Here is a 27,295-nt window from a genome sequence, read left to right on the forward strand (position 1 = left end):
AGCAAACCCTTTTGTCTAATTTTTATGTGCTATGCAGCAAAATCACCTGGGAAACAAACAAAAAAACAGTAATGTGAGTTGTTTTATTAACAGACGAGGTCCGTGAAAAGTTCAGCCAACATTTTTCAGGCTAGCAGTCACGTGTTGTCGGTCGTCTCTGTCTGTGCAGGTGGAGGAGCTGTATGAGACGTATTGTATCCAGTGGAGGTTGTGTCAGGGAGCGGTCAACATGAAGAGAGCCTTCTCATTGTCACCGTCCACCAGAGCCTCCAGAGAGAGTCTGCTGGAGCTCAACCGCAACCACAGACACAGCCTGCAGGTACACCACTGTGCTTTCTTTCACAAAGAGCAGGTTTTAAGTGAAACAGGGTACAAATGTTGCCAATAATACATCTTTTTCAAAGCAGGACTAACTGAAGTCAGGTTTAAAATGCTCGGTCTCTAGAGAAGAGAAGTGAAATGGTCGGGAGTCATATTCACTGTAGCTGGGCCACGTCTCCTTTGATTACTCTCAATTTTATCTGCTGCTATCTTCAATTTTAAGAAGTAACACCATGAAATAGAGGCCAGATAAAGTTAAGTTTCAGTTTCTTTTTAGTTTTACTTTTTCATCTCCCTACTCTCTTTCTTTCTTTCCTCTGCTGTTTCTTTGCCTCGCTGTCTTTTGAGGACAGAGACGGAGGGAAGAGTTCATTTCCGATCCAAGACGTGCAAGATTTTCGAACAAGTAAACAAACTGCATCCTGTGTTCCCTTTACTGACCTTCCAGTGCACCTGATGTTCTTAGTAAGGAGTGTGTGTGTACGCAGCAGAAAAACTGAGGACCTAAATGTAGACACTGAGGAGGAACATGTCGAAGAAGTAGGACTTTAATCAATATTCAAGAACAAGAAGGCAGTCCTAACAAGCGAGCCAGGCAGGTCAAAACAAGATAGCAGAACACAAGAGCACAGCATGAAGCACCGGTGAAGGGAAAGAACTGGTTTTATACACTTAAAGACCTGGTGACTGATATTGGTGGGGATATCCAAGGGCATCTTGTGGACGTGGGAGAGTGGCAGGTCTGGAAAGTTTCTCAGAAATACAGGGTGGGGTGAGTGAGAAGATGCTGTAGGCAGAGACAGATCTACCACATTTCCACACTGTGTATCATATTACGTTCAGATTACATGTATATGAGCTTTCAAGAGATTCAACTGTTTGAAACCACTCGTTGGCTTTCTGTTTCAAACAACAAAACCGGGTAATTTTAGGGTATAGTCCATCTGTGTTTGACCAAACTGGGTATTTTAAGCAAAAGCATGATCTTCTCCAAACCCTGACCAAGTGGTTTTTGTTCCTAAACCTAACCAGACTATAAGCACAAGATAATGATGGTAACTCAAATGTAAACCAAAGGAAACATACAGTTTCAACATATCTGTGATTGAAACGTACAATGTTAACATTTTTTTCTGGGCGTTTGGGTTGAAATAAAAACAACTGAGGCAGCTGTGATCGATGTGAGCTCTGGCATCAAGGTGTAAATTTACACGTCACAATAAAACAAAACATCTTACGGTTGGCAGCTGGCCTAAAAGTCATTACGGTGCTGTCCAAACCAACTTAAAATTAAAGCCCACTCATCTCTCTGTAGTCTTGTTGTGATATAACACAACTGAAAAGACGTGATACGTTTAATTTAATAATCATAGATATGTGTTTTTTGTTTTGTTGGTTTCTTTTTTGAAGCGTCTTTGTATATTAGTTAAATGTATTATCATTATTATTTTAGAATTTTAAACTTGTTTCATATTTGAGCCAGATTCTGGACAAATGAACTCTTTTAGGTCAATGTAATAAATGCTGGAAAAAACATATTTAATAAGCCGATAAACAGTATTTTCTTCTTGTCTACACAATATAATCTGTTTCGTCTGCACCTTGTTTCTGGCTCCGTTAAATGTGTCTCAGGTGAAACACATTAATCACCGCTGTGCCGTGATCTCACCATGTGTGCAGCTGACAGAGGTCACACATGACATCATCACCTGTATGATGAATCACTAAAAAATCCGTGTTCAACATCCTGTCCCTGTTTCTGATCCAGAACCAGCCCAGCATCCTCAAACAGTTTCTAGAGTAATAATCCAGTTAAAGCTTTTCATTAAAGTTCATGAAATGCTGTAATTTTTAGCAAATACATCATAAACAATCTCCACATCTTTATACTTACAGGTCAATGCAGCATTTTTATACGTTTAAAAAACAGTCAACACAGTCAGAAGTAACCTCAGTAGCATCTGTTAAACAGACGACCTGCAGGAGTCATTAACAGATTCATCATGTCTTGTTTCATGCTAACGACTCCCAGAGCTGAAACCAGGGCTGACGGTTATTTTACTTTCATTAAAGCTCATTCAAACGGAGAGAAGAGAAACGTGAGTGAAAGTAAAACTGAAAGAGGAGAGAGTAAAAAATAAGTACAGATCTGTGTAACGTACTCACTGTCAGACTATCAGCGCATAAGTTGAGTAGTAAGTAAAAGATTCGACACTCTTATATTTAAAAAAACTTGTGACATCTGTGACAACAGCCGTGTTTCCATAAAGCATTGTGAAGAAAGTAGCATTAGAAATTTAATGGAAACAGTAAAATTTGAAAAAACTTCCTCTAATTCGCAAAAAAGTTTGAAAGCTTGCTTGAGGTGGTTAACATGCAAAATGTTTGATGGAAACAGATTTGCCGAATAAACTCATAATCATTGCATTTCTTCCTCATCTCTGGACAGCAGGCAACATGGCCGATGCTAGCTGACATGCAGGAACAATTACAACTACTCCTGAAGACCTCTCTCCATTTTGTCTCCTGGTTAATTTACCTCTAGCCTCTTTACTTCCACATCCAAGCGTGACGTAGCCACGTAGCCTGTAAAATAACTGTAAAATTTAGAGGGGAAATGTCTCTTTTGTGCCAAAAACCCAACATCATATCATTCCTGCATGATAGAAATACTGCGTGATGGAAGCTGAGAGAATCTATTCATCCACAAAAAAATAAACACTTGATGGTCTGTAGAAAACGCTTCATACATTTTTTTTTTTAGATTTCAGTGATGCTGCAAAAATTAAATAATTTCATCACCACAGAAAAACATTTGGGAGCAGATTCTTTGTGTTCTGAACGATCCCAGAGGGAGTCGTCGGTAAAAAGAGCTGTGATTGAAACACGCTCAGGCCAAAAGTGTCGCCACGTATCCATCATGTCCACGCTCAGTCATGACGCTGCCAAGGGAAATAATCCGTTGTGTGAGTGATGGTCCCACAGTGAGACCGCAGGCTGAGGGTCATTAACAGACAACTGAAGACTCATTCATACCGTGTCTGTCCCTCTGTCTCTCTGTCCGTCTGTCTCTCTCTCTGTTTATTATCCTTTGTTACTCTCTCCTCCTCACTCTCTCTTCACTTCATATGGTCACTTTCTCTTTTTCCAAAATTCTCCCTCAATATTTTGATCTCTCTTCCGCCAGAACACTTTTTGCTTGTTTAAACACACAGCACGTCACATCTGCTGTTAGAGGTCTCTCGGTCAAAACAACGGAAACAAAAGATGTAGTTTGATGACATTGCAGTCATGGTCAAGTAGTGTGGGGTCATGGGAGTTGTTGTTTTGATTCTTAAACAAACACCACTGCTGATGAAAATCTATCTACGAGTCTCCACGGTTTTAATTTGATGTTTTCCGACTTCCTTCGTCACTCTCTGACTCTCTCCTGGAAGTTAAAGCGACAGGCGACCAAATAAAACGCGCCGTTACCTTGAAAGAAATGATGGATTTCTCTGGTTTTAACATTGTTGGGAACATTATCCCAAATGTTTGATTGAATTAAAGGGAACTGTTGAGTCTTCTCAGAGGTATGCACTCCACTGAGTGTCATTCTAGTTTGACCATCAGCTTCATACACTTTCTGTTTACTACACTCGTTATCTTGGATCACCTGATGAAGGTCTGAGTACTGAAACGTTGGCTAAGGTGTGCAAAAGCTGCACTCAAATGGTCCTGTGGTCTAATTTGTGTCAGTTTGAGGGTCCTTGATGTGAAAAAGTTTGGGAACCACTGACTTATAAAGAATACATCGTGATTTATGTGTTGATTATATTTTGTTTTATTAATGAACCTGCAAAGTAACTAAAACTTTAAAAATAAATGTTGGCCGCCCCAGTAGCTCAGTTGGTAGAGTGTGCGAGCCATGTACAGAGGCTTTGTCCTCACTGTCCCCCTGCCTCTCATCCCATTTCCTGTCCTCTCTCAAGCTGTCCTGTCAATAAAGCCTCAAAAAGGCACAACAGCAAAAAAAAAATGTATACAGTAGGCTTAATATCCATCTTAAATGTATGTATGTAAGCAGCCAAAATGGAAATACTATGCAAATTGTACTTTAATACAGTTCTTGAGTAAACAAACGTAATTCTCTGTTGTGGTCATACGTCAGATAAGAAACATGCAGAGGACTCACTGTCACATGTTCATTTACTGCAACTGTTGAGTCTTTCACAGAGAGGTCAGCACCTCCGTATGTAACACTGACATCTGCGTATGTCTTCACGACCACACACACACATGCACACACACACACACACACACTGAAACAGTGCGTATATGTCCTGGGTCTCTTCATCTTCTTACTATTGATATTGGAAAAATCACCAGAAAAATCTGAAATACGTCATGTAAAGTTTTTTGAAACCAAACTACCAGAACAAGTATGTGCAGCTTACGTCTCTGCAGACCACAGTTATGTTGAAAATTTGGGTTTCTTTGGGTTCAGTTTTGAATTGCGTGTGGTGACAACACTTCGTTTATGTTCTGGTTAGGTTTAGTCACAAATACCACTCGGTAAGGGTGAGGAAAACATCTGGCTTTGATTTAAAATACCTGTTTATGTCGCCACAAACACGGCTGGAGTCCCGATGCGTCGTTTAAAATATCCAGTGGTTTCACGCTTATAAATAATTTATAATAAATGTTGAAATGTTTTTTTATTGTAGCGACGGTGCGGTTTCATCTCACCTCACTGCTGCTGCAGAGAAGTCTCTGTTGCACACGAACACGTCATTCTCTGTTAGCAACACAGTGAAGAAATGAGTTTTATCCAGCAGAGGCTTCAACCGGCTTCCTCTAATCTGTGACTATGATTATGGTGGATTATGGAGATGAGATATTTAAAATTGACTGGATTGATTTTCCTAGAAACATTTCCTTTTATGGCCCAACTGGAGACTTTAGCTTTCTTGGAAGTGTTTATGTTTTACCTCGGCCACTTAAAAACTCAGTAGGTTCCTTCCTGAACCTCAGACACTGAGCCTGGTCTCCTGCAGTGCCATCAACATGAGTTTTGAGCGAGCAGTTATTGTAATGAAAATACTCTGCATGCATGTTGTTTTTGTTACGTTATGTTGTTGTGCTGGCAGGTATTTACTGTTTTTTAAGTCCGTTTAAGTTGTAGAGGGCATCCAACATGTCCACAGGTCAAATAAACATAAAAAATACAAATCAGGACTTCTGAATGATCCTGAAACATTCCCAGTTTGAACAACCCTGGTGTTTTTACCACCTGTAGTAGACTCTGTGTTTAGACAGGATGTTAACGGGCATATTTAGGTGCTACAAGAGTCGTAAACTGGCCACTTGGTTCGCAGTTTTTCTCAAGTTATTTGAGTTTGGTCTGCGGCGTGTGACCAACAGCCGTGACCTTCATCAGTCAAACATCAGCCCACACAGGAAGCAGCAGTCTGCTCCACACATGCTGCTGATTCGTCTGCAACTCTTAGAGGAAAACTCAAGTTATTACTGGAGTAATTTGTTTCAGTAGAACGATTACTATCTAATTAGTTTTTATTCCTCCTGAAGGTTTGGCTCTGCTCTGCACCCGACTCTCTCCTTACACACTGAGCTTTTAACTGAACCAGCACCAGAACTTTTCCCCAACAAGAATCAGCAGCAAGTACGGCGGTAAAATGAGGAGACAGATCATCTGTCAGTCGAAAAGCTAAAGAAATTTGTTGACAAATATCTGCTGAATGTACTAAAAATGTCCAGTAGATGACCTCGACCTTTGACCTCACGTTGGACAGGAGATAGCTAAAGAAAGAGTGTACGGTTAACAAAAATAAGAAGTGTCAACGGCTCCCAGCTGAAGATTTATTTACCTTTTCTAAAGTTCCACTCTTACCTTTCCTTCTCTCTGCAGGACATGTCAGTTATGGAAGGAGAGTTAGAAATCCTCCTCGGAGAGCTGCACATCAAAATGAAAGGTACACACACACACACACACACACAGAGTCCCAGAGCAGTTTACAGATTATCCGGTGACACGTTATCGTCTAAATATTGAACATGTGTTATCACTTTCAGGTCTGATTGGCTTCGCTCGGCTCTGCCCTGGAGACCAATACGAGGTGAGCTTCTCTGTTTCAAGATGAATATCACGAGCTTGAACGAATCGAAGGAGAAGCCCTAAAATGCAAACAACATTCAGCACGTGAAAAGTGACAGAAACGAGACAGGCTTAACGTATATGATATTTCAAAATGGATTGAGTAGAAGTAGCTTAATCATCCACTGTCGCAGGAGGAGAGTGGAATACTGTTTTGTTTACAACATAAAAAAAATGACACCTGAAAAACTAAAAAGTAGCAGAGCGCTCTAGAAACATCATCCTTCCTACAGACCTTCTCAGACAGTCTGAGAACTGAAAGAACTGGCTGTCGGGTTGTTAAACAAAAAATATAACTGCACGCATTTTTATATCCACCTCTACCGTATGTAGCTTCTGTAGCTTGTAACTATGAAAGTCTCACCGGCATCCAGTAAATAAATAAATAAAACCCTAAATATTTGCACGGACAAGAAAATAATTGGATGAACTGACCCTTTAGCCTTCAACATTAGCAAAACTTTTTTCTTTAAACAGCAGCCATAAACTTTCTGAACAATTTACTGACCTGTTCATGACTTTTGGTGATTGGTGATGTCATGTCTCGATGATGTCACATGACCAGGTGATGGTGCGGCTGGGCCGCCAGCGATGGAGGATCAGAGGGAAGATCGAATCAGACGACACACAGTCCTGGGATGAAGAGGAGATGGTCTTCCTCCCGCACATACACCACAACTTTGAGATCAAGGTCACAAACACACACAGAAATACACACCTATACATGTACACGAACACATGATGTACACTCGTGTATATTTACTGTTTACTGTTGTGGTCAAGATATCTGGTCATGTGTGCGACTCTCTCACCTGTCAGATCTCTTCTGTCAGGTGACGGAGGCGAAGGGTTTGGGTTGGCTGCTGGTTGGCATGGTGACGTGTGCGAGCGCGGACTTCTTCGTGGCGAAGCCGCAGCTGATGTTGGTGGACATCACAGAGCTGGGAACCATCAAACTGCAGCTGGAAGTCACCTGGAAGTACGAACACACACATTCTCACACACAAATATGATTTAATCTAGACGGACTTGAAAGTCGTCCGTGACAAGAACAGATGAGGCGATGGCAAAGAAACGCCATGATGTCACGAGGACAGGATTTTCTGAAGGTGATGGGTGGTGAAGTGATGAGGAGTGAAGTCAGAGATGTTCCCAAAAAGGAAGGCAGAATAATTGGATGAGGCGAAGGGGAGTGGGTGTGGACAGCTGTGTCAGGAAATTGAATTTGTAGCGTAAAATATGAGGACGTTTTCTCTGAACTTTAGTCTCGACCTCAGAGTTGTAGCCTGTCGAGGTATCGAGTGATGATTCATATGAATGACGAGTGCAGCTGGTGAACAAACACATCAGATATCTTCCTCTCAGACGAGACAAAAGGAGAGTGAAGAGGTGAACAGAGACATTTGCCTTTTCTTTTCTTTTCTTTAATTTAATTTAAACAGCTTCCTTCCTCTTGTTATAACACATGTTCACTGCAGTAAAACAAAGCCAAGCAACAAACAACATGATGTAAACAACAATGAACGATGTGTTGGATTATTATAGATTCACATCCAGTTTCTGTTGTTGTTATTGTCTTCCTTCTCTGCCTCTGCGTCCTCCGTACCTCTAACCTGAGCCAGCTGTCACTGAGCAGCTCATTGAATTCAGAGTGTACATCATGCACACACACACACACGCACACGCACACACGCACACACACAAACACTCTCCTGTGCCCTTGCACCATGACAGATCACATTTCAGGGTTTCAGAGGCGCCAGGTGGAGGACGTTTCATGGATTTTCCCAAAAGAGATGGAAAATCACACAAACACGCACATGGCTGCTGAACTTGCACACACTCACACACACACACACACACAATGTTATTTTGAGCCTGAAAATGAGTCACACATTTCAGACTTTTCCTTCAGTCTTTCTGCTGCATATAAAAACTTACGCATGATAAGTGAAGTCAGTTTTAGTCACACAGCCCTGAATACAAAAATTAGAATTTGCCTCGAGGAGCTTTACTATCTGTACAGTGTATGACATCATCTGTGCTTAGACTCTTGATTCGAGATAACGGAAAACTCCCCAAAAAATTCCTTTAACGGTGGAAAAAAGAAAGACAGAAGAGGGATTCGCTTTCCCAGGATGGACGGACAGGAAGTAGATGTCATGTGCACAGCATAGATCAGCAAAATAAAAACAATATGTACACATTTTGATGACAAAAATACAGAAATATGTAGTTTCTAAAAAGCATAAGTGAAGAGTATGGATGGAGGATGCTGAGCAGCTTCAGGTAAAAGAAAAAAACTAAGCTGTGGGCTTTAATAAAAGATACAAAATGGTGATTGTCTGCAGACATTTAAAGAGGTCGTATTGTGCTTTTTGGGTTTTTGCCTTTCCTTTTTGTGCATGTAAAATACTGCAAGTATTAAAGATCAGTGATATTTATTGACAAATGGATGAAATACATGTAATATTCAGCAGATGTGTGTTTAATGTACATTCATGTGTTTATATTCTGTGTTTGTATTTGTATGTTCAGTCCGTTTGACAGCTCTGAGAAGATGAGGCCGCTGTCCGTCAGCAGGCAGTCGGTGTCGAGCAGGAAGAGTTCAGTTTACAGCTGGACGGCTCCGAGCACCCCGTCCTTCACCGAGAAATACTTTATAGTGAGTATACACGGAGGATCACACACACACACACACACACACACACACACACACACACACACACTCTGTTAGTCTTAAGCTTCAAACTATGACGGTCCACCTCTACCTCTAGTGTCACTTTTCCACGTGAAGAGCTGGTTAGACTTTCAAAATAAAGTTTGCTAACAAAAAGGTCACACAGTTTGACTTTAGGACCTTTACTTTGATATATAAGTTGATATCTTGTTTGTCTTCTTCCTCCTCTGCAGTCGATGGTGCGTGAGCTGAAGGATCGAGAGGGTTCCCTCCCGTCTCTGGTGTCTAAAAGTCGACACAACAGAGGAGGAGTTTCTCTGCTCAGCTACCTGTCCGACCCCTCAAACACCTCCATCACATCCAACCACAGCCCTCAGAGCGCCTATAACCTCAGGTATGTAATCTGGGCTGGTGAGCATCAAAGGCAGTGCTTACAGGGGCAAAACTTACTAGTAAAATTAATCAGTTGTTGTTTTCTCATGGGATTCGTCAGTAATAATAAGAGATTAAGTAATGTCTTCCTGATTCTTTAGAGCTTTACTTCACAAGCTTTTTGGCTTTTTAGCCCATTGAATAAAACAATGTCTGTCTTGTTGTAGACATTACTTATGATCAGTTCAAGCAAAGAGTCATTTACTTACTCCAATTGTTGAATTTGAAGGCTTTTGAGAGGCCTGGAGAGGTGAAAGTATCCAGTATTTCACAAGAAAAAAATCTGAAAATAAACATAAACAAGTTTTTTTATTTCTTTCTCATCATTTGAATCAATTTATGACTCTACAGATTCATCTTGGGACCCCACGGAGGGTCCTGACCTCGATGTTGGGGACCTTTTTTGCAATCTTACAAAGATTTAAATGAGAAGATAAATATCAGTTTCCTCTCTGTGGGAGATTAATAAAGAGATTGTTCTGGGACAACATAAACAAATCATGTTTAAAAATCTCTTCCTCCGCAGTCTGAAGAGGACTCACAGCTACCCCTCCAGCCACAGTGGAGGCACCAGTCTGGGAGGAAGTCAGACTCAGCTGTCCCTCGGGGAGGAAGGATCCCTGGAGGTCTCTGCGGAGGACAGGGAGAGGAGGAAGGAGGAGAAGGATGGAGAGGAGGAGTGGGGCAGTGTGTTAGATACTCGCTCTACACCAGCAGAGAGTAAAACGGGTTCCCTGCTGGCTCTGCAGATGTGAGCATGAACTCAAATAATGTTTGGTTTCTTTAACTTAAGTGCTGCCGAGAAACAAAGTGTTGTTATCCCCTCCAAACCATTTATCTCCAAAAAGTCTCATGAGCTAAGAAACTGAACTGAAGAGAAGCAGAACTGTTTTCAGCTTCATCTAGCTTGAGTGTTATTTTAGCTAAAAATCGTATTTCTTTAACGCTCTCTTGTAATAACACTACTTGATAATACTGCATATTTTTGTGTTTGTGTTTTTATTTGTTTATTATTGTATTTTTATTTTAATACAGGTCGAGCACGCCTGACATCCTCAGAAAGAACACAACTGGAGATCCAGAGCCTGAGACAAACAGCGTAGCTAAGGTACAAAATAAAGCAAAATAAACTTGAGTTATGAAACACCTGAAACATTTAAGTATATTCAACAATCCTTTAAAGTCCTGGTGAAACAAAACAGCTGCACTCAAAAGGGAGGAAAGCTTTCTGGGGCTGCTAGGGTGGCCACCAATAATCACTGAACCAAATACTCACCATTACTCACTAAAACAACAAAAATAAACTCTAAATTAGTCAATTGTGGCCTGTTTCATATTAAAGACCCCCTCTTTTTGTGTGTGTGTTCCAGCTAATGTTATTAGCCAAGAGGTAAACTCAGTCTTCCCCTCATTTGTTCCAGGACTCCCCAGACTCTCAGTCATATTCTGCCCCTGACTCGCCCTCACCCACTGCTCAGCCCCCTGCCGTGACCCCCTCCTCACCCACACCTGCTGCTCCGGCCCAGGGGAGGCCGGGGGTGAGCGGCGCCCAGCGGAGGGCTCAGGCCGTCAGGCTGGGAGCTCTGATCGCTGAGCTGGAGAAGACGTTACAGAACCAGAGCTGCTCTGAGAAGGAGCTGAGAGCCTTGGACCACCAGATACTGCACCTGGCAACCATATTAAAGGTGGGTACTTATATACACACACATATACACACACACACCTGTGAGGGAACATGTGTCATCTTTATGCTCTGTGGCATCCTCCAGAACGACCTCTCTCTGTTGAGGAGCTCGTCATCAGAGGAGACTCTGGCTGTAGAGGAAGTCCTGGGCAGTTTTGACTTCCTGTCGAATGACTTCACCGGAGATGATGACACCTCCTGTTTGGGCAGCCTGAGGCTAAAAGACAGCGGGTGAGTTCACAGACAGAAGAAGAAGAGAATACAACGACTTACTGTGAAACAACTCATCTCTCTTTTTTATCCTCATCCTTCAGCATCAGTTCTTTCCAGCAGAGCACTCTGGGAAAGCTCAGCCAGTTGGCTGCTGAGGAAGAGCTGGTCATCGCCCCTTTGACTTCTGGGAACTGGGGTCTTGACCAGGCTCTAGAGACGCACCTGGATATATGTTGCATCCTGCTACAGGTACAGGATGTTTCTATAGTATGCCGCAAGCCATTTGTCCACATTAACAAAGCTTTTGTTCAGCTGCTTTTTTAAAATTCTAACAAATGCACCTGATGCTTCCTCAGTTGATAAGAACGACCGACTTCAGCCCCTCGAGGAGGGAGCTGCTGCAGGAAACGGCTCTGCAAGCTGAAGTCCTGGACAGAGTCAGCTGTCTGCTGCTGGAGAAGAACAACAACATTTCTGCAAGAGACAGTGAGTCGAAGATCCGTTTTTTATTACATCAAATCTGGACGCAAATCTGTGAAGTAGCCATTTCATACATTGGTTCTCGTGGAGTACATGAAGGTAAACACCCTCCTCTCTTTACCTTAAGTCCTCCCGAAGGCCCAGAGAACGAGGGATGTGCTGCTGTTCTGGGAGGAGTGTGTGACGGACAGCAGCTCTCCGTTCTGTTGCCACTCGGACAGTTTCTCCAGGACGCTGAAGAAACGTTACACGCACAAGGTGAAGGCCAAGCAGCCCGGCCAGTCAGAAAAAGGTACAGAAGCACCTTATTCCACCTTTCTTACTCAAACACCAGCGATTTTTCAGCGATTAATCACAAAAAGAAACGTCAGATTAAACTGATAATGAAAATGATAGTTAGTCGTCTCCTGCACACTGACCATCACACACTGCAGTGTTTATCACCTGCTGACTGAGCTGGACACCCTGCCTCCTCTTTCTCCTCCTCTGCAGTGTTTTCTCAGCTCCTGCAGCAGCTCCAGGCGGCCTGTCGGATGGTGCCCAGCCCTCGGCCGGTCTGCAGCCCGGAGAGAGTCACCCTCTTCCAGCTGTCGGTGTATCTGAAACGCTGGAGCGTCCAGCAGCTCGGAGAGCACATCTCATGCCTCTCCAAAGAAGGTACAGCTGTTACATATTTAAAACTCTGGACTTCAGGTTCACACATCACCCATTGCTTTTATCAATTTTTTAAGCCTCGGCCCTATGATTAATGTTCTGGTGTGTAAATGACCGATAGGAATGCTGCAGTGGAAACCCTTTGGAAACTTTGACTGTTGTTACGACCAGGGCCGAGGGGAAACCCTGGCGCAACATGAAAATGAGCCTCCCCTCTTCCCCCCAAGCAGCAAAGCATTTTTAAAGGTTTTATTTAAAAACACATCTAGAACACAAACAGACATGCTGACAGTCTGGCTGAGAGAGGAGAGCCCGCAGGAACTGGGAAGAGCCGGCCTTAAACTTCTGGCTTCGAGGCAGGAACCAATCAGCTCCCTGGACAGCCTACAATCACTCAACCAAACACACCTGCAACCAATCACACGCACTCAGGTAACACAGAGGCAATTAAAGCACAGAGGCAATTAAAGCACATACAATAGAAATGTTTATACGACCTCTGGGGTCGTAACACTGTGAGCGTCAAAGTCCATCCATAAAAACTTCTTGTTTTGCCGCTGACAGGCTCAGATTGTTATATTAAGTGTCCGACCACATAATGGAAAGAATCCTGACAGAGAAAGACTTATTGTTAATTTAGGAATCACCTGATGTATCGCTCTCATCAAATCGACCAGACTCAATGTACAGAATTGACAAATAAAAGAAAATCAGGTGCTAGTAGTAGATATACTTTTGAAGTTCCCCACAAGGATTACGTCGCAGCCCGTGTCATAGCCGCCAACTGAGGTGATAGTTATTATTTATATGTAAATCCATCATTATTGTTTTTCTTACAGCAAGCGTCACACACGACAGGTGTCTTCAACGTTTGTGTATGGAGATATGTGTGTGTGTGTGTGTGTGTTTGTGTGTGTATTTAAGGATCGGCATGCTGTTATAGTTTTAACTCGAGAGCTTTAGGATCTGAGAACGTTCCAGAGATTCCAGCTTTCTGAAGGCATCTGGACCATCTGTCAACATTACTGCCAAACAGTCACACCAAACTAACTGGGCGAGCGTGTGTGTGTGTATATATACATGTGTGTGTGTGTGGGAGGCCACAACTCTCCTTAATGTATCTTTCAAGTTTCATTCATGATTAATTTTATTGCCTAAATATTTTGCGGATAGGAAGACATAAAAACAAGCATCCTTCCTTCCTCCTCTTTGCTTCCTCTCCTCCTTCATGTGGCCGCAGCGTGTTGATGTCTGCAAACATTTGGTTTTCATGGCACGACACGACTAAATCTTCAACAACAACTGTGTTTTCGGTGCTTAATTCAATCTGGGAAATAAATAAAAGTCCGAAATTAATCTGGGCATTTGTTTTAACTCACTTTAAACACCAGGCGGATGGAGTTTAGAGCCAGAGGAGATGAAATTAAAATTGCTTCTCTGAGATGTAAAGAAATGACATCTCAGAGCTGTTAATGGGGCTGCACAGTGTGAGCAGAATGAAGAGTGTAAACTTATTTAATATATTGCATCTGTCTCAGCAAGGATTTTCAGGTTGCTGATGCAGTAAATAAAACTTATAACAAGCCTGTCCTGAGAGATTTCATGTCCATTATAAATCTTGACATGTTTCTGAGGTCAAGGATGAATTTTAAACCTCAGATTTTAAGCTAATAATGAGGAGAAATGTCCCGTTAGCGCTCAGAAAAAACGTAAATATGGCCATGTGCTGATGAAAACCCTGTGATTGGCTCCAGAACTGAACAGATGAGGCGTATTATTCCTTCATTACGACCGCTGATGTGTTTCAGAGTACATCCTGTCGGCCCTGAGGAGCCCCAAAAGGAGGCGGGCTTTAAATAAACTGAGGGCGCGGTCCATCACGGAGCTCCTCCCACTGGGATGCACGCTGCAGACTCTGGCCGCCCTGCAGATCGACTCCAACCACAAAGTCTGCAAAGCTGCCGTCAACTGTCTCTGCAGGGCCGCAGGCTGCAAAGCCTTCAGGAACAAGGTACATCAAACTGTCCACGCTGTGTTCACTGTGAAGCAGAAAGTTTTCATTTAGTATTTTTAAACTTGAGTTTCAGTTTGGTTTATGGCAAGATAGTGTTTTGGGTTCAAATAGATGCTTTTCACAAAATCAACCACATGTCTGAAAGGCTTTTATGCAGTCACAAAGTCATCCTCAATCACTAAATGTTAAAGTGGAAGTGTCTTGAGAGGAAAACATAATGCATCTTGCACCAATTTCCAAAGAAACTGAGACAGTTGTAGCTTCCTTTTGTTTAGTTGCTTAGTTTCCTTGTGATTTTCACTATTGTTGTTAACTTCCATTAAATCAGGAAGATTTCACATTCACACCTGAACTCTGCCCAGTGTACCTTGTGCAAATACAAACAATGATGCAGCTTCTACAACTGCTACATCATCATTTCTTCTCCTCCAGGCGGTCGTTTACTACACAGAGAGCTTGAAAAGCGCTGATGTTCAGATCCAACAAGGCTCCTGTCTGGCTCTGAAGTGCCTCAGGGTGAGAATCACAGCAACACTCACAGAAATACAGTTTCACCACCGTCTGCTACATCGTCAACGTCAATGTGTGTGTGTGTGTGTGTGAACAGGCGACAGAGAGTGTGGACCACATCGCAGATTTATGGAGGTCAGCGGATGAAGATCTTCGCAGCGCTGTCAGAGAGACCGTCCTCTCCTTTGGTACAAACATTATTTACTTTTCACTCGTTTTTATTTCAATATATTGTAGTTTTATTATATTTTCCATCTGCTCATCTGCAGGTAAAAAAGGCTACCTGGCCTTCCAGAGGATGGACCAGCTGTACACTGAGATGGAGGAGGAGGCGTATCAGAACCAAGAGACTGAGATTACATTTCTATAGGACACACTCTGGACCTAAAACAGGCCAGAGAGCCCGGCATGAAGAGTCTCGATGATCCTGACTGTCAGGCTGAGAGACTACATTTAAACAGAGCGTACGAGGCATCGAACTTTCTGATTTTGTTTGAAGAAATCGGAAAGAAACCCCTGTGACAAAAACCAAAGAGACGAGTGCAGGAGATGACTCTAGCTTTCTCTGGATGGATTTCTCCAAAGCTCTGACGTTGCTTTATCCTGTGACCAAAGAAGAGACTTTACTGGGATCTTGGATTTTTTTTTTTTTTTTGCTCAAATATGCACATTTGTTTAAAGAAGAAGGAGTCCTGTTGTAGTTTATTTAACCTGCTTAGATTCCTGGTGCAGCTTAAAGTTGATTTCTGCTTTTTGTTGGGACTAACAACAAAATCTACGTCTTTCTTTTGTTGTCATTCACTTCACCTGTCAGTGGTTTTAATGTCTGTGTGTAATCGCTGTTAATGGACTCAGCTGTGTGTGATCACTGAGACGCAGGCAGGTGCTGCCCTCTGCTGGCTGTTTCAGTACGAAGGCCCTGACCTGAGGATGCTTTCTCTGCCCACAGTGAAGATTTGGCTGTGGTCAAACTGACCTGGGACCCCTCTGACTGGGATATTTAAGGAATGTTTGGAGGGTCAATAAAATGGCATGGGAAGAAGACCTCAGTCACATGAGGTTTCTCTTCAGCCCTGACAGCTCATCACAGATTCTGGTACCAGAAAATTATCAAATTACATCATTTTCCTCTCCCAGTAAATCCTCAGCATACCAGAGCTCTCGTGCTGGAAACCACAACTGCACCATTAAGATCTCACAAGAGATGAAAAGACACAGTTTGTCCCTTTTTTTTTCCAGATGATCAGATGCAGAGTCAGAATGAAATTGTTCAGAATATAAACAGGAACCAGAGTTCAGTCTTAACTGTGTTTAAAGAGTCTCTGCCTGGTTTGTTTCAGTCCCCTCCTGCAGGCCCGGATGGCTCAGAGATGTTAAAAGACAAGAACTTATTAGAAGGAAGAGACAATCAGCAAAAAACTATATATATTTGTGTACATTTTTTGACAATTTATCATCAGAATAGGTAAAAGCCGAGAAAAAGAAGCTATAATGAAGGTACATAGAGCTGAGAGAGATTTGTAAGAAAGGAAGGACAACAGGAGAGTAAAGGAAGTAAGAATGTGAGGTATAAATGTGTAGGACAGGATTTAGCAACACTACAGGCAGGCCAGCAGCTCTATGGGGCTGCACTTCAACACAGGAGGGAGTTCTTTGAGCTAAATGCTAACATCAGCATGCTAACATGATGATGTTCAGCAGGTATAAAGTTTACCATGTTCACCATCTTGGTTTAACCTGCTAACATTTGTTAATTAGATACACAAATTACATCTAAAGCTGCATAAACCAAAGTGTTGGACGTGTAAGAGTTCAGTTTTCATCTGATGGTGGTGCTAAATGACTGCAGAGCATCACATCTGAACCAAATTTCATGGAAATGTGCCCTTTTTTGTTGAGATATTTTACTTAAAAACACAAATATCAACCTCGTGGTGATTCTAGATGAAAAAAAAAAAGAGGATAAACAAAGTCGTCAATTGATTGAACAAACAAGGCAATAACTTATATTTAAAGAGAGCAGCGTAAATCAAAATGTACACAGTTAACTTCAGGAAAAGTCCCTGGATCAGTTTGTTAATGTTGATCCATCATCGCCCGTCTGTTCAGCACCAAAATGATTTCAGTCAACAAGTTCGAAGTAACACGCTGACGCACACTTATGAGGAGTTGGGACTCATCTTTCTTCACTTTCACTTTGAGTCCAGACGTTCTTCTGACATGGTCCCAGCTTTGCATCAAACTGTGGTTTTAACAGCTATATGTTATTGTAACTGGATGTATATTGCTTACAGAAATGTGTATTATTGAGACTTTATATTGTACTTACAAGAAAAGGAAGCGTTTCACTTTTGTGAGCATTAAAAGGACTCAACATTAACTGTGGCTGTTCTGTTCCTGATCTCTAATTTAACGGTGCCAACGTGCCTCATGAAGTCTGCAAATGATTTCTCAGTTTGGGTATTTTTTTTAAGGAAAAGAGTTTTTTTCCCCTCTATGACAGGAAACTGAATATCTTTGGGTTGTGGACAAAACAAGACATCTGAGGACGTCATCTCGGGCTTTGGGAAACACTGATCGACATTTTTCACCAAACAACTGATCGATTAATTGAGAAAATAATTGCCAGATTAATCAACAGTGAAAATGGGAATGAGATTCAAAAATCAACTTTTCTTACAATCACTTCCGTTAAGATTTTTAGAGCTCGAGACCAAAAAACAATTTAAAAATGGAAGAAAAACAGCTAGCTGTTCGTGAAATACCTTTTTTTTTTTATGCTTGATAGAATACGGACCTCTACACAGTTTAACACGTTGAGAGGAAAAACTTTATTTAAATTAAAACCAAAGCAATAATGCAGCAGTGAGCATGTTCAGCACTGCGACAGGAGGCCACACACACACACACCAATAGGTACACAGTATGAACGCCGTAGCCTGTGTCTGACAGCTAATCATAACACTTACAGCAGTGATACACAAGGAAACTCCAGAACAGCGTTGCCCTTCAAAATGAACAATAAAGTTATTATTGTCAGTGAAAATTCGATACCTTTTCCTCCTCCAGCGCGCTGTATAACTTATTGTTGCTGGAAATACTGAACATCTATTGTCATGTTACCTTGTGTATCCCCACATTTCTTCGCGTATCAGCATGTCATGAGCACAAAAAATACACACCTATCGCACATAACACAAATCTTCTTTCATACGCCCTAAACATACCCACACATACAGATTTTTTTTAACCCTTTGGAAACGTTCAGCATTTTGTTTTTATTAATTAAAATGTGTGTGTGAACTTTTTATGCCTGAAAAATAACTAACGGCAACCCATGCACAAAAAAAAACCTAACAAAAAAAAAAACAGCAAAAAAAAGAAACAAAATGTTCAGATGGTGAGTCTGGTAGGTCGGTCGGTAGGGGGACATTCACTCGGAGGCGAGAGGAGGGAGAGGAGACGAGGGGCGGCTGCAGAGCACAGTGGGGTAATAACAACGAGACAGCTCCTCAGCATTATAACACCTTCTTTTAGGTGCGTTTTGTGTGGCTATGCGGCAGAGGAGGAATTATTCACAGCATAGTTATTGATTGTCCAGTGTCAGTGTGCTCTCCTTCAGGATAGCGTTACGTGTGCAGAGCCGGAGTGGCGACAGAGTTTGGTCAGGGGTGGACTGTGAAAGACGTGTTGCACCTACGGGGGGGACAAACATGTCAAGATGCCAGATATTCTTTAACACTTACTGGTCGTCAAAAACTGAAACGGTGCCGGGCTTGAGAGGCGAGCGTGGCTGCGAGTGAAATGTGAAAGATCCAACTCGAGTTTGGCAGTTTGAGGTTTGAAACATTTTCATTATAAAAAAAAAAAAAAAAAATTAATAGAGCTGGGTATCGCCGAGGAGTTCCCGAATCGATTCACAAGGTCCCAATTCAATTCCATTTACTTTCTTAATTTAAGATGTAAACTGTACAAGAAATATTAAAAATATTCTTGTTTACACACAGGATTTAATTACATGTTTTTGGGGATATGTAGTAAAACTCTTTAATGGAGTATTGCTGCGATTTTAGCATTTAATTGTTAAAAAATACTGTAGTGAAAGAGCAAGACGGTAATGACAGATGTTGGCTGTATTTCAACAAAGGATACAAAGAAAAAATAAACACATTTTCCTCTTTTAATCAAACTCTGTGGCCATTTAAGTATTGATTTCTGTGTTTACGAGGGGCACTTGAACGCGCCATCAAGTCCCTGTTCCTGTACTGTGTGTAAGATGTTGACAGACAGCAGAGGACAGAAGCCGAGCGCCCGAAAATTACACCAAAACGCGTTATAAACATAGTTTTTAATCACAAGACTATTTTCGATTTAAACATTTAGCCGTGAGTGTGACGAAAGCCTGGAAAGATTTACTCGCCAAACAGAAAGTCTCTTTTGGTGCTTGGTGGGTGTTGATTTCAGACGCTGACATGCATCCACAGGAAAAGGCATAGAGTGAAAGATCGATTCGGGATTTTCTGAATCAATTACAGATTGATTTGAATCGGAAAATCTATTTTTTTTTAACCCAGCTCTAAAAACGAGCCTACAGGTTTTTGGGGAAAGTGACGTTTCTCTTTAGTAGTATTGGTAGTAAACACGTCAGAGGGTTGGAAAGGAACCAGAATACTGAAACACAGTGGTCACATGTGGGGTTTATAGTGTCTAGTTTTCATTCAGATGCTGGAATGAAAGTTGCTGAAACTGAAATTCTTTCCTAAACACCAAGTTCACACACGTCCCTTCCCCTCAGCATTTAAAGTTTGGATGCCCCTCCTTTCCTTCCCGTTACGTAAAAGTACACATAATGTCTCCTCCGACATCACTTCCCCCTCCTCTCCTCCTACAACCTGAAATTCAAATCTGTCTTTACAGCATGAAAACAGCCCCCCATAATCCTCCAGAACTGGCTCTTCTACTCCTCAGTACCACCTTTGGCTGAGCGCTCTCTGTTTTTGCGGTATTCCCCTCCGGCAGTCCTTCAGCACCGCCTCTTCACTGCTCTCCCGCCCCCAAAGTGTAGTCCGTCCTGTCTTACAGCATGGCAGTATCATTCTCCAGCAATGCCTCGTCACCCTTCACACCCCCCTCTTCCCCCTTTCTGATATCTCTCCCCCCCTTTTCTCTCCTAGGTCCCGACAATCGCTGGGTCGTGGGCAGCGTCCGGCAGTGCGGCATCCTGGCAGTGGTAGAGGAAGCAGTTGCCCCAGCAACTATAGCAGATGAGGAAGAGAGCAGCCAGGAAGACCAAGGCACAGATGGTGCAGGGCTTCCTCTCCAGCAGGAAGCTGAGCAGGTAGAAGCCCATGAACATGGAGTGGTTGAACCACAGCGCTGGGTTCAGCGGCTTGGGGATGAGCAGCACAGGAAGTAGCCACTGTAAGCAATACATTGTCTCTGTTTTATGAAGGGCGCTGACAGAAGCTCTCTGTGGGGCTGCTACAGCTCAATCCAGGGTCGCCTGAGGTCTGTGGAGGAGGAGGATGCAGCAGACTCAGCAGATAGTAAGATGTGGGAGAGTCGTCCTATCCGAGCTGAGATGATGGAGGGACAGGTCGAAGAAGCCAGATGTTGCTGTCGTCAGGTCATCCCTGTAAACAGTAGAGGACAGATGAGGTGAAAAGGGATGACTTCATGTCCCAAACAAAGTCTGATCAAACTAAGACTCCAACCTACAATTATTTATCACTTAATCTGCCTATTATTTTATCAACTGTTTGGTCCACTCTGTTCCAGAAAACAGTGGAAATGCCCATCACATTTTCCCAGAGCCCAGGGTGATGTCTATATACTCTTCTTTACTATAACACATGAAAAAAACGCAAATTTCATAACCGAGAAGCCGTAGCTAGGGAATGTTTTGGATCGGAAACTGATAATCAATGAATTATGAAAAACTCTGTGATTGTAGTACTGCAACAAAAAATTTTTTTTTACTATAATATACAAACAATCTTTGCTTGGACTGCCTGGATGAAGGAATTATCTTTTTCAGAACCAGCTAATACGTACAGTTCTGTTTATATGCAACGGGAAAAAGCCTGAAGTATAAAAATGAGTTTAATTTACAACTCAAACAATATAGGAAATTAATCAACAACTATTTTGATAATCGTTAACATAATTTTTTAAAGCAGCCTCAGGTTTTAAGTTGTTCTTACACTTCCATGATACCAAACTGAAAAGTTTTTGACATTTTTAATGTCAACTTGGGCCTTTTCATGTTTTTGACATTTTATAGAGCAAAAATTATGTCAAATATTATGCCAGATTAATTGATTAATGACATTAGTTGTTAGTTGCACCTTAAATTTCACACACTTTTTACACATGCCATTCGGGGACATTGTATGGTGTGGGCTGCAGGACAGGACTAACATTTAATTCAGATCTACTGTATATTTGTGAATAAAAACCTATAATAAACTTGAATTTTATATAAGGATCCTCCTTACACGATACCTCACAGCCTCACATAATTGGTTTGAGTATTTTTTAAGAAAAAAAAGTCAAAAATGATCTGGGTCCAGCTTTTTTAAATGTGGGCTAAATACTTTCTGGATTGTTTATTCCTCTACAACAGTAAATTGAACATCTTTGGGTTAGAAACCAAACAAGAGCAAACAACTAATCAATAACAGGAACAGACAATGATAATCGAAGGCTGCAGCCCGACACTATACTTACTGCCACTCCTTTAAAAGCAATTCATGAATGCTGATCTCAGAGACATCCCATGTATGGATATAAATAGACTCTGTAATATAGTGTGAACACTGACTTTAGATATTTATTTATAGATGATTACATTAAAAAGGTAATAATAAACATTACATGCGTGTTAGTCTGGACAGTGTGAGAGATTTCAGACATGTAACTTTCCTGTGTGCTACAGACTGAAGGCCATTGTCTCACACTGTAACACAGTTGTGACTAATCAGTGTCCCTGCCCATGTTAATGACTCCCAAAAGTGAACGCTGAGCTACATCATGTATTTACAGAGGTAACTTCCTTGTAAGGGCCTGATACTGGTAGCTGTTAGCTTGCTCGGCTAACAATAACTAGCTGCGCACTAAGCAAACCCACGCTATCATGCAGATATGCGGAGGACTAATATGCAGCATCTGACCACATTAATACGATTGTGTTTAATCATGTGAAACACAAAAATTGAGGTTAATGTTTAACGGAGTCGAGATTTGCAGCGAGTTCACGTTGAAGCGGCTGTTTTCAACATGAAAACTGGCTGCGGCTGCCTGAAGGACAAAAGCACTTACTCTCAGTCACAGCTGCTAGCATCGTCTCCATAACTTCACAACACAGTCATGTTGAAATAACGACATAAATAGTGGTTACTAATAACACACTTGCTGGGTTAAATTCGCAAACATTCAATAGGACAACCTGAGCACACAGGCTAGTTAGCACTAATGCTAGTTAGGTTAACTAATTAAATCAATGCTCATTTTTAAAAAATGCTTCACAGTTTGGTTCCTGAAGTTACAACCTTAAGCTCACTCATCATTCTTTATGCTAGTTGACAGGTAACAGCCAAGTTATCAAACATTAGCCCCTTCTAGAATATACGGACAAAGTGGTGCAACCAAACCCAATTCAAAAACCAACCAATTTAATGTTGCAAGGCGTGCGACTGGAAGCAAACGCATCGTGAGACGTCACACAAACTAAATTTAGAGCCCGAGAGGGGCGCTCATCATTTCGGGATACCGCCAGTACGACAAACTATTTCTGTTATTAAGTAATTTTGACATCCAAGTTGTTTCATCTACAATCACGTCCCTCAAAAATCCATCGCAGTGGGCGGTAACGTTAGCACGCAGCGTGAGCCAGTTCTAAAAGTGGACCAGAACCGGTCACAAACTGTGTTATCGTATCAGTCTGTGTAGCTATAATGTTAGATCGTGTTTTGTAAATTATAAACACGGCCAGTGTAAACGACCAGCTTGCAGCGGAGTTTAGCATCAACATTTAATCGGTAGAAGAAGGAACTACACGTACCGGAGGCTAGCTAGCTAGGTTAGCTTGAAAAACAAAAGATTTTGCCAATGTATTGTTCCTCCGGCGTACATAACCAACACAGTGAGATAACACAATGACAACGATTGGCGTCTTTGTACGAGTTGACTTCCTGTGTTGCATGAATGTGTAAAAAACAAAAACAAAAACAAACCTGACATTGTTCGGGCTCATTCTCAGCAGACAACAACCGTCAACACCATTCTGACTGTGACTGCGTACGTAGCTGCTAGCTAGCAAATTAGCTAACAAACATTAGCGTTAGCTGAAAGGACCCCTGGTGCAGCGGAGCAAAGAGGTTTAGACGACTGAGGTCTGCCTGAATGCATTTAACTTCACGTCAACACCATATATTATAGGTAGGTATATAATATGATATAATGAAATAAAATGACATAAAATAAAATATAATATAATATACAAATTGCATCTACAGCAGAGCAGACAACAAATCTATTAATTATGATGTTATTGTATTTGTTGTATACTGTGAATGTAATGTCGATATTGTTTGTTGTCTTTATGAGTTGATTTAGTGGCATATGAGTTTCCCCACTGGGGATTAATAGAGTCGTCCAATCAAATCTTATAATGAATAATCAATATAATAAATTGTCCCTGTGAAAACTTTATTGTTCTTTCTGACAGTCACAGCTCCTACATCATAAAAGTGAGAGAGTGGGCTGTATTGAAGACACATTTGGGTCCAGGCAGCATTTTAATCACTTGGCAAGCTTGTAAATGTTGTTTTCTTACTTTTCTTTAAGATTTTTTATCACCTTCCCTGCTGAATATTGAATCAAACTTCAATTGTGGCTTGTATAACTATAAATTATCCTCTCTTTTCTCTGGGATGTCTTTTTTAAAATGTATTTTTTAACCAACTAAACGGAAACTGGTGAAGATGAATGGAATTTATGCATAATCAAAGTTAAATAATCAGACTCAGGGTTGCAGGAGCAAAAAATGACCAAAAAAGAACCACACCCATTTTCTCCAAACTTTATTTGTCACATTTAATTTATTACACAGACGACCAAAACAGTGAGACAGCATGTGATCAAAATGCTGTTATGCTGTTAGTGAAGCCAAGAGAAATGGCAAATAAATCTGTCAGCATTTAAAGAAATTAACAAGGAAATCTAACATCAGTAATAAAAACAACAGAACTAAATACAGAAAGAAATATGATCCAAGTAAAGTAGCAACAGCATTTAATTCTTATTTTATTGATTCTACAAAAAGTCTTAGAGTTTCCCTACGTTAAATTATTCTGTCACTCCTCTAAATACTGATGATCCCATTTTGACTTTTAGAGCGGTGACCAACTCCAAAGTAATTGTTCAAGGGCAAAGGCTGAACTGCATGGCATGGACACGATATTCATTAAAAACCCATGAGGAGGCACGCCAATGAAAAAACAAACAAACTAAGTGGTCAAATTAACAACTGAAATAGTGTTTCTAAGCGCTTTGAAGCAGCAATAATTACACCAGTGTTCAAATCAGGTGAACACATGATCATACAGACCCATCAGTTTACTTCTGACAATGTCAAACGATGCAGAAAAATTGATCTCTGAGCAGATAATATCACATTTTAATGCTACTTCCTTCTCAAACTGGTATTGTTTTCTTCTACAAAATATTAAGGCTAAATTGGACAAGGGAGGTGTGATCAGGTTTTCTTGATTTAAAGAAAGCCTAACCAATTTTTCAAAGTTAAAATTTTCACTTACCATAAATCAACCATTAATATCAAACCTTACAGAAATAAAAACATGTTCTGGTCGACCATAAAACCTCAGAAAATGGTTGATAATCATGTTGGTGTACCTCAGGGTTCAACTTCGGGTCCTCTGTTTTTTTTTTTTAAGTTTGTATATTAATGACCTACCTGAAGTTTGTCCATAACTTTTGAGATTTACGCCGATGATATGGTCATATATCTACAAGAACTATCAGCGTCAATGGTCAATATCTCTAATTGGTTAACAAACTCATTATTACACACAGATAAAGATCTGGACCCAGATGTTATACTGTAGCAGGGAGAAGACTATCAGTAGTGCATGAGTTTTAATATTTAGGCATAAAAATCACATTTTCAGCACAAGTAAAAAAAAAAAGTTGAGAACAGAATTAAATTCAATTTTGCAAATTAAGACATATTAGGAACAATTTAACCAGAAGAGCTTTAAGTTGTACATCAATGCCCATCAAAACATTGAATAAAAGTAATATTTAACTATAAACCATTCTGAACCTCTTTAAGCCCTTGATTTCCCTTTAGTTTGCTCATCACACTAAATGACAATATCAGGTATGTGCTTGTTTAAACAATTTACTGAATCAAATAGTCCCACAAAAGACTCCATGTTTATTTAGCTGTTATGAAATGGAAATATCCTGGATCGGGCATCATTTTTACACATTTACCTTAAATTCTGCCTGATGAACTGCAAGGGGAAACCTTTGGTTTGTCCAGTGTAATTTTTTAATGCATTTAATTAGGTTGAAACTGTAAAAAATTGTGCCAATGGCAAAATTTTATAAAATAAACTTGAAGAACATGTTCAAATTTGAAGATGTTTTACTGTGAATAACCTTTTTTTAATGGTCTGACCCCACTTTGCTCAATAATTTCATCAAACAAAATCATCTACCAGAGTTACTGACCAGAGGCGATTGTAAAACACCATAAAAAATGAATCTTTGGACACTCAGAAGAACTCAGGAACATCACATCGCTCGATTCTCTCTTGAAATCTGTAAAACAGTGCTTACTGGACAATCAAACATGCTGTCATCACCTGTTCATGTTACTGTTTTGCTATCATCTGTGCTTTTGTCTGTGCTTGTTTACTTATTTTCCCTCAAATGTTTTGTTAAAATACTCTTTATAATGTTTAGCTAAATCTCGTACATTTACATGACGGACCCAAGTGCCTATGTTAATTACTGTGGATTGTCTCTTCTTAAATAAACATAAACATAGCTTCTAAATAGAAAACACATTTCAATGACCAGAATCTGTGCACTTGATTTCTGTATCCATCACACTCTCTCTCTCTCATTCAGTCATTCAGCAAATAAAAGCAACAGAAGCTGTATGTTTTCGTTATATTGGTGCTTTCTGCAGCGCTGAAAGCTACATGCTCGTCTATTCTGTCGTCTTTCTGTATCGTATGAGGTCATCTACATTGCAGGCAGTCGTTTAAAGTATTCAGGATTGGACAGCTGTCAGTCCCCGCACGTCCTGCTTCCTGCTTAGCTGGCAAAGTGCATATCGATCAGCGTAGTTTATAGTGAAGCCATATACAGTATTGTTACATCGAGAAAAAGTCAGAGTAAAAGAGCTGAAACACCGGCAACATCTTGTTGAAATGCAGATGGGCAATACTACCTGTAACAGGAGTGGAGACTGACGACCGCAGCAACAAAATAATCATTAAAAATAAACAATAAAAGTAAACAAACACAATAAAACAACTTGAACATCGCTGCTAGCAATCGTCTGTCTCCATTCCAGTTAAGTGAACGGTGACTTGAGTCAACTAGCCTGTCTTACTGAGAATCAGACAAAAATATCTCAAATTATTTCCATTCATCTGATGTGTCTGATATTACTGTATGAGCTATGACAGTTTGGTAACTAGCCAGTATTTTAATTATGGCACCCTGAACTTCTCAAGCCCAGTACAAGTCCCACATTCGCCGACTTAATTTGGACTTAAATGTTGGTTAGTCAGTCACGATCGTAGCGGTTCAAACATTGTCGAAGTGACTCGGACATGAACACAGTGACACGAAACGAGCGTACTGACTCAAATGAAATAACATACTGACTTGGATGCTCACATACTGACTCGGACATGATCATGATGACTCTGACATGACTTTATTAGTCAAATACGACTGTAGTAACTTGGACATTAATGTATTGATTCAGACGAGATCGTGGTGACTCGGACATGACTACAGCATGACTGAAGTGACTCGGACATAAACACAACCACTTGAAAGTGACTCGGACAAGATCGTATCAACTAGGGCGTGACCTTAGTGACTGTA

At 40.9% G+C, this 27,295-nt stretch overlaps 2 protein-coding genes across 4 annotated transcripts in view; one reads left to right on the forward strand and one right to left on the reverse strand.

Moving 5' to 3' along the window:
* The window catches only part of ripor3 (RIPOR family member 3), a 52,525-nt gene extending 35,439 nt beyond the window's left edge, over nucleotides 1–17,086 (forward strand). Inside the window, exons 8-26 of the mRNA XM_073469133.1 lie at nucleotides 170–319; nucleotides 6,230–6,293; nucleotides 6,394–6,437; nucleotides 7,041–7,166; nucleotides 7,309–7,454; nucleotides 9,014–9,140; nucleotides 9,389–9,549; nucleotides 10,114–10,338; nucleotides 10,623–10,695; nucleotides 11,009–11,272; nucleotides 11,357–11,502; nucleotides 11,586–11,733; nucleotides 11,841–11,970; nucleotides 12,092–12,256; nucleotides 12,457–12,621; nucleotides 14,427–14,629; nucleotides 15,065–15,148; nucleotides 15,240–15,330; nucleotides 15,412–17,086. Of these exons, the coding sequence (XP_073325234.1) occupies nucleotides 170–319; nucleotides 6,230–6,293; nucleotides 6,394–6,437; nucleotides 7,041–7,166; nucleotides 7,309–7,454; nucleotides 9,014–9,140; nucleotides 9,389–9,549; nucleotides 10,114–10,338; nucleotides 10,623–10,695; nucleotides 11,009–11,272; nucleotides 11,357–11,502; nucleotides 11,586–11,733; nucleotides 11,841–11,970; nucleotides 12,092–12,256; nucleotides 12,457–12,621; nucleotides 14,427–14,629; nucleotides 15,065–15,148; nucleotides 15,240–15,330; nucleotides 15,412–15,512 (2,613 nt within the window). The 3' untranslated portion in view covers nucleotides 15,513–17,086. The remainder of the gene's footprint in view (nucleotides 1–169; nucleotides 320–6,229; nucleotides 6,294–6,393; nucleotides 6,438–7,040; nucleotides 7,167–7,308; nucleotides 7,455–9,013; nucleotides 9,141–9,388; nucleotides 9,550–10,113; nucleotides 10,339–10,622; nucleotides 10,696–11,008; nucleotides 11,273–11,356; nucleotides 11,503–11,585; nucleotides 11,734–11,840; nucleotides 11,971–12,091; nucleotides 12,257–12,456; nucleotides 12,622–14,426; nucleotides 14,630–15,064; nucleotides 15,149–15,239; nucleotides 15,331–15,411) is intronic.
* An 863-nt stretch (nucleotides 17,087–17,949) lies between these two features.
* Nucleotides 17,950–23,455, reverse strand: blcap (bladder cancer associated protein). Of its 3 annotated transcripts, none has more exons than XM_073468978.1 (2): nucleotides 23,377–23,455; nucleotides 17,950–20,775 (listed from the first exon to the last, which is right to left on the reverse strand). In XM_073468978.1, exon 2 carries the CDS (start codon nucleotides 20,574–20,576, stop codon nucleotides 20,313–20,315), a length of 264 nt encoding a protein of 87 aa, XP_073325079.1. In that variant the 5' UTR covers nucleotides 20,577–20,775; nucleotides 23,377–23,455; the 3' UTR covers nucleotides 17,950–20,312. The 3 variants fall into 3 exon arrangements, with proteins under 3 accessions (XP_073325079.1, XP_073325080.1, XP_073325081.1); XM_073468979.1 differs by having other exon boundaries at nucleotides 23,382–23,400; XM_073468980.1 differs by lacking the exon at nucleotides 23,377–23,455 and adding an exon at nucleotides 23,205–23,225.
* Between the last annotated feature and the right edge of the window lie 3,840 nt (nucleotides 23,456–27,295).

This window comes from Pagrus major, chromosome 6, assembly GCF_040436345.1.
Source record: "Pagrus major chromosome 6, Pma_NU_1.0".
NCBI lineage: Eukaryota > Metazoa > Chordata > Actinopteri > Spariformes > Sparidae > Pagrus > Pagrus major.

What these genes read in the sequence shown, in the direction of transcription:
- blcap (XM_073468978.1), bottom strand. Translation starts at nt 20,576, where the DNA reads ATGTATTGCTTACAGTGGCTACTTCCTGTGCTGCTCATCCCCAAGCCG.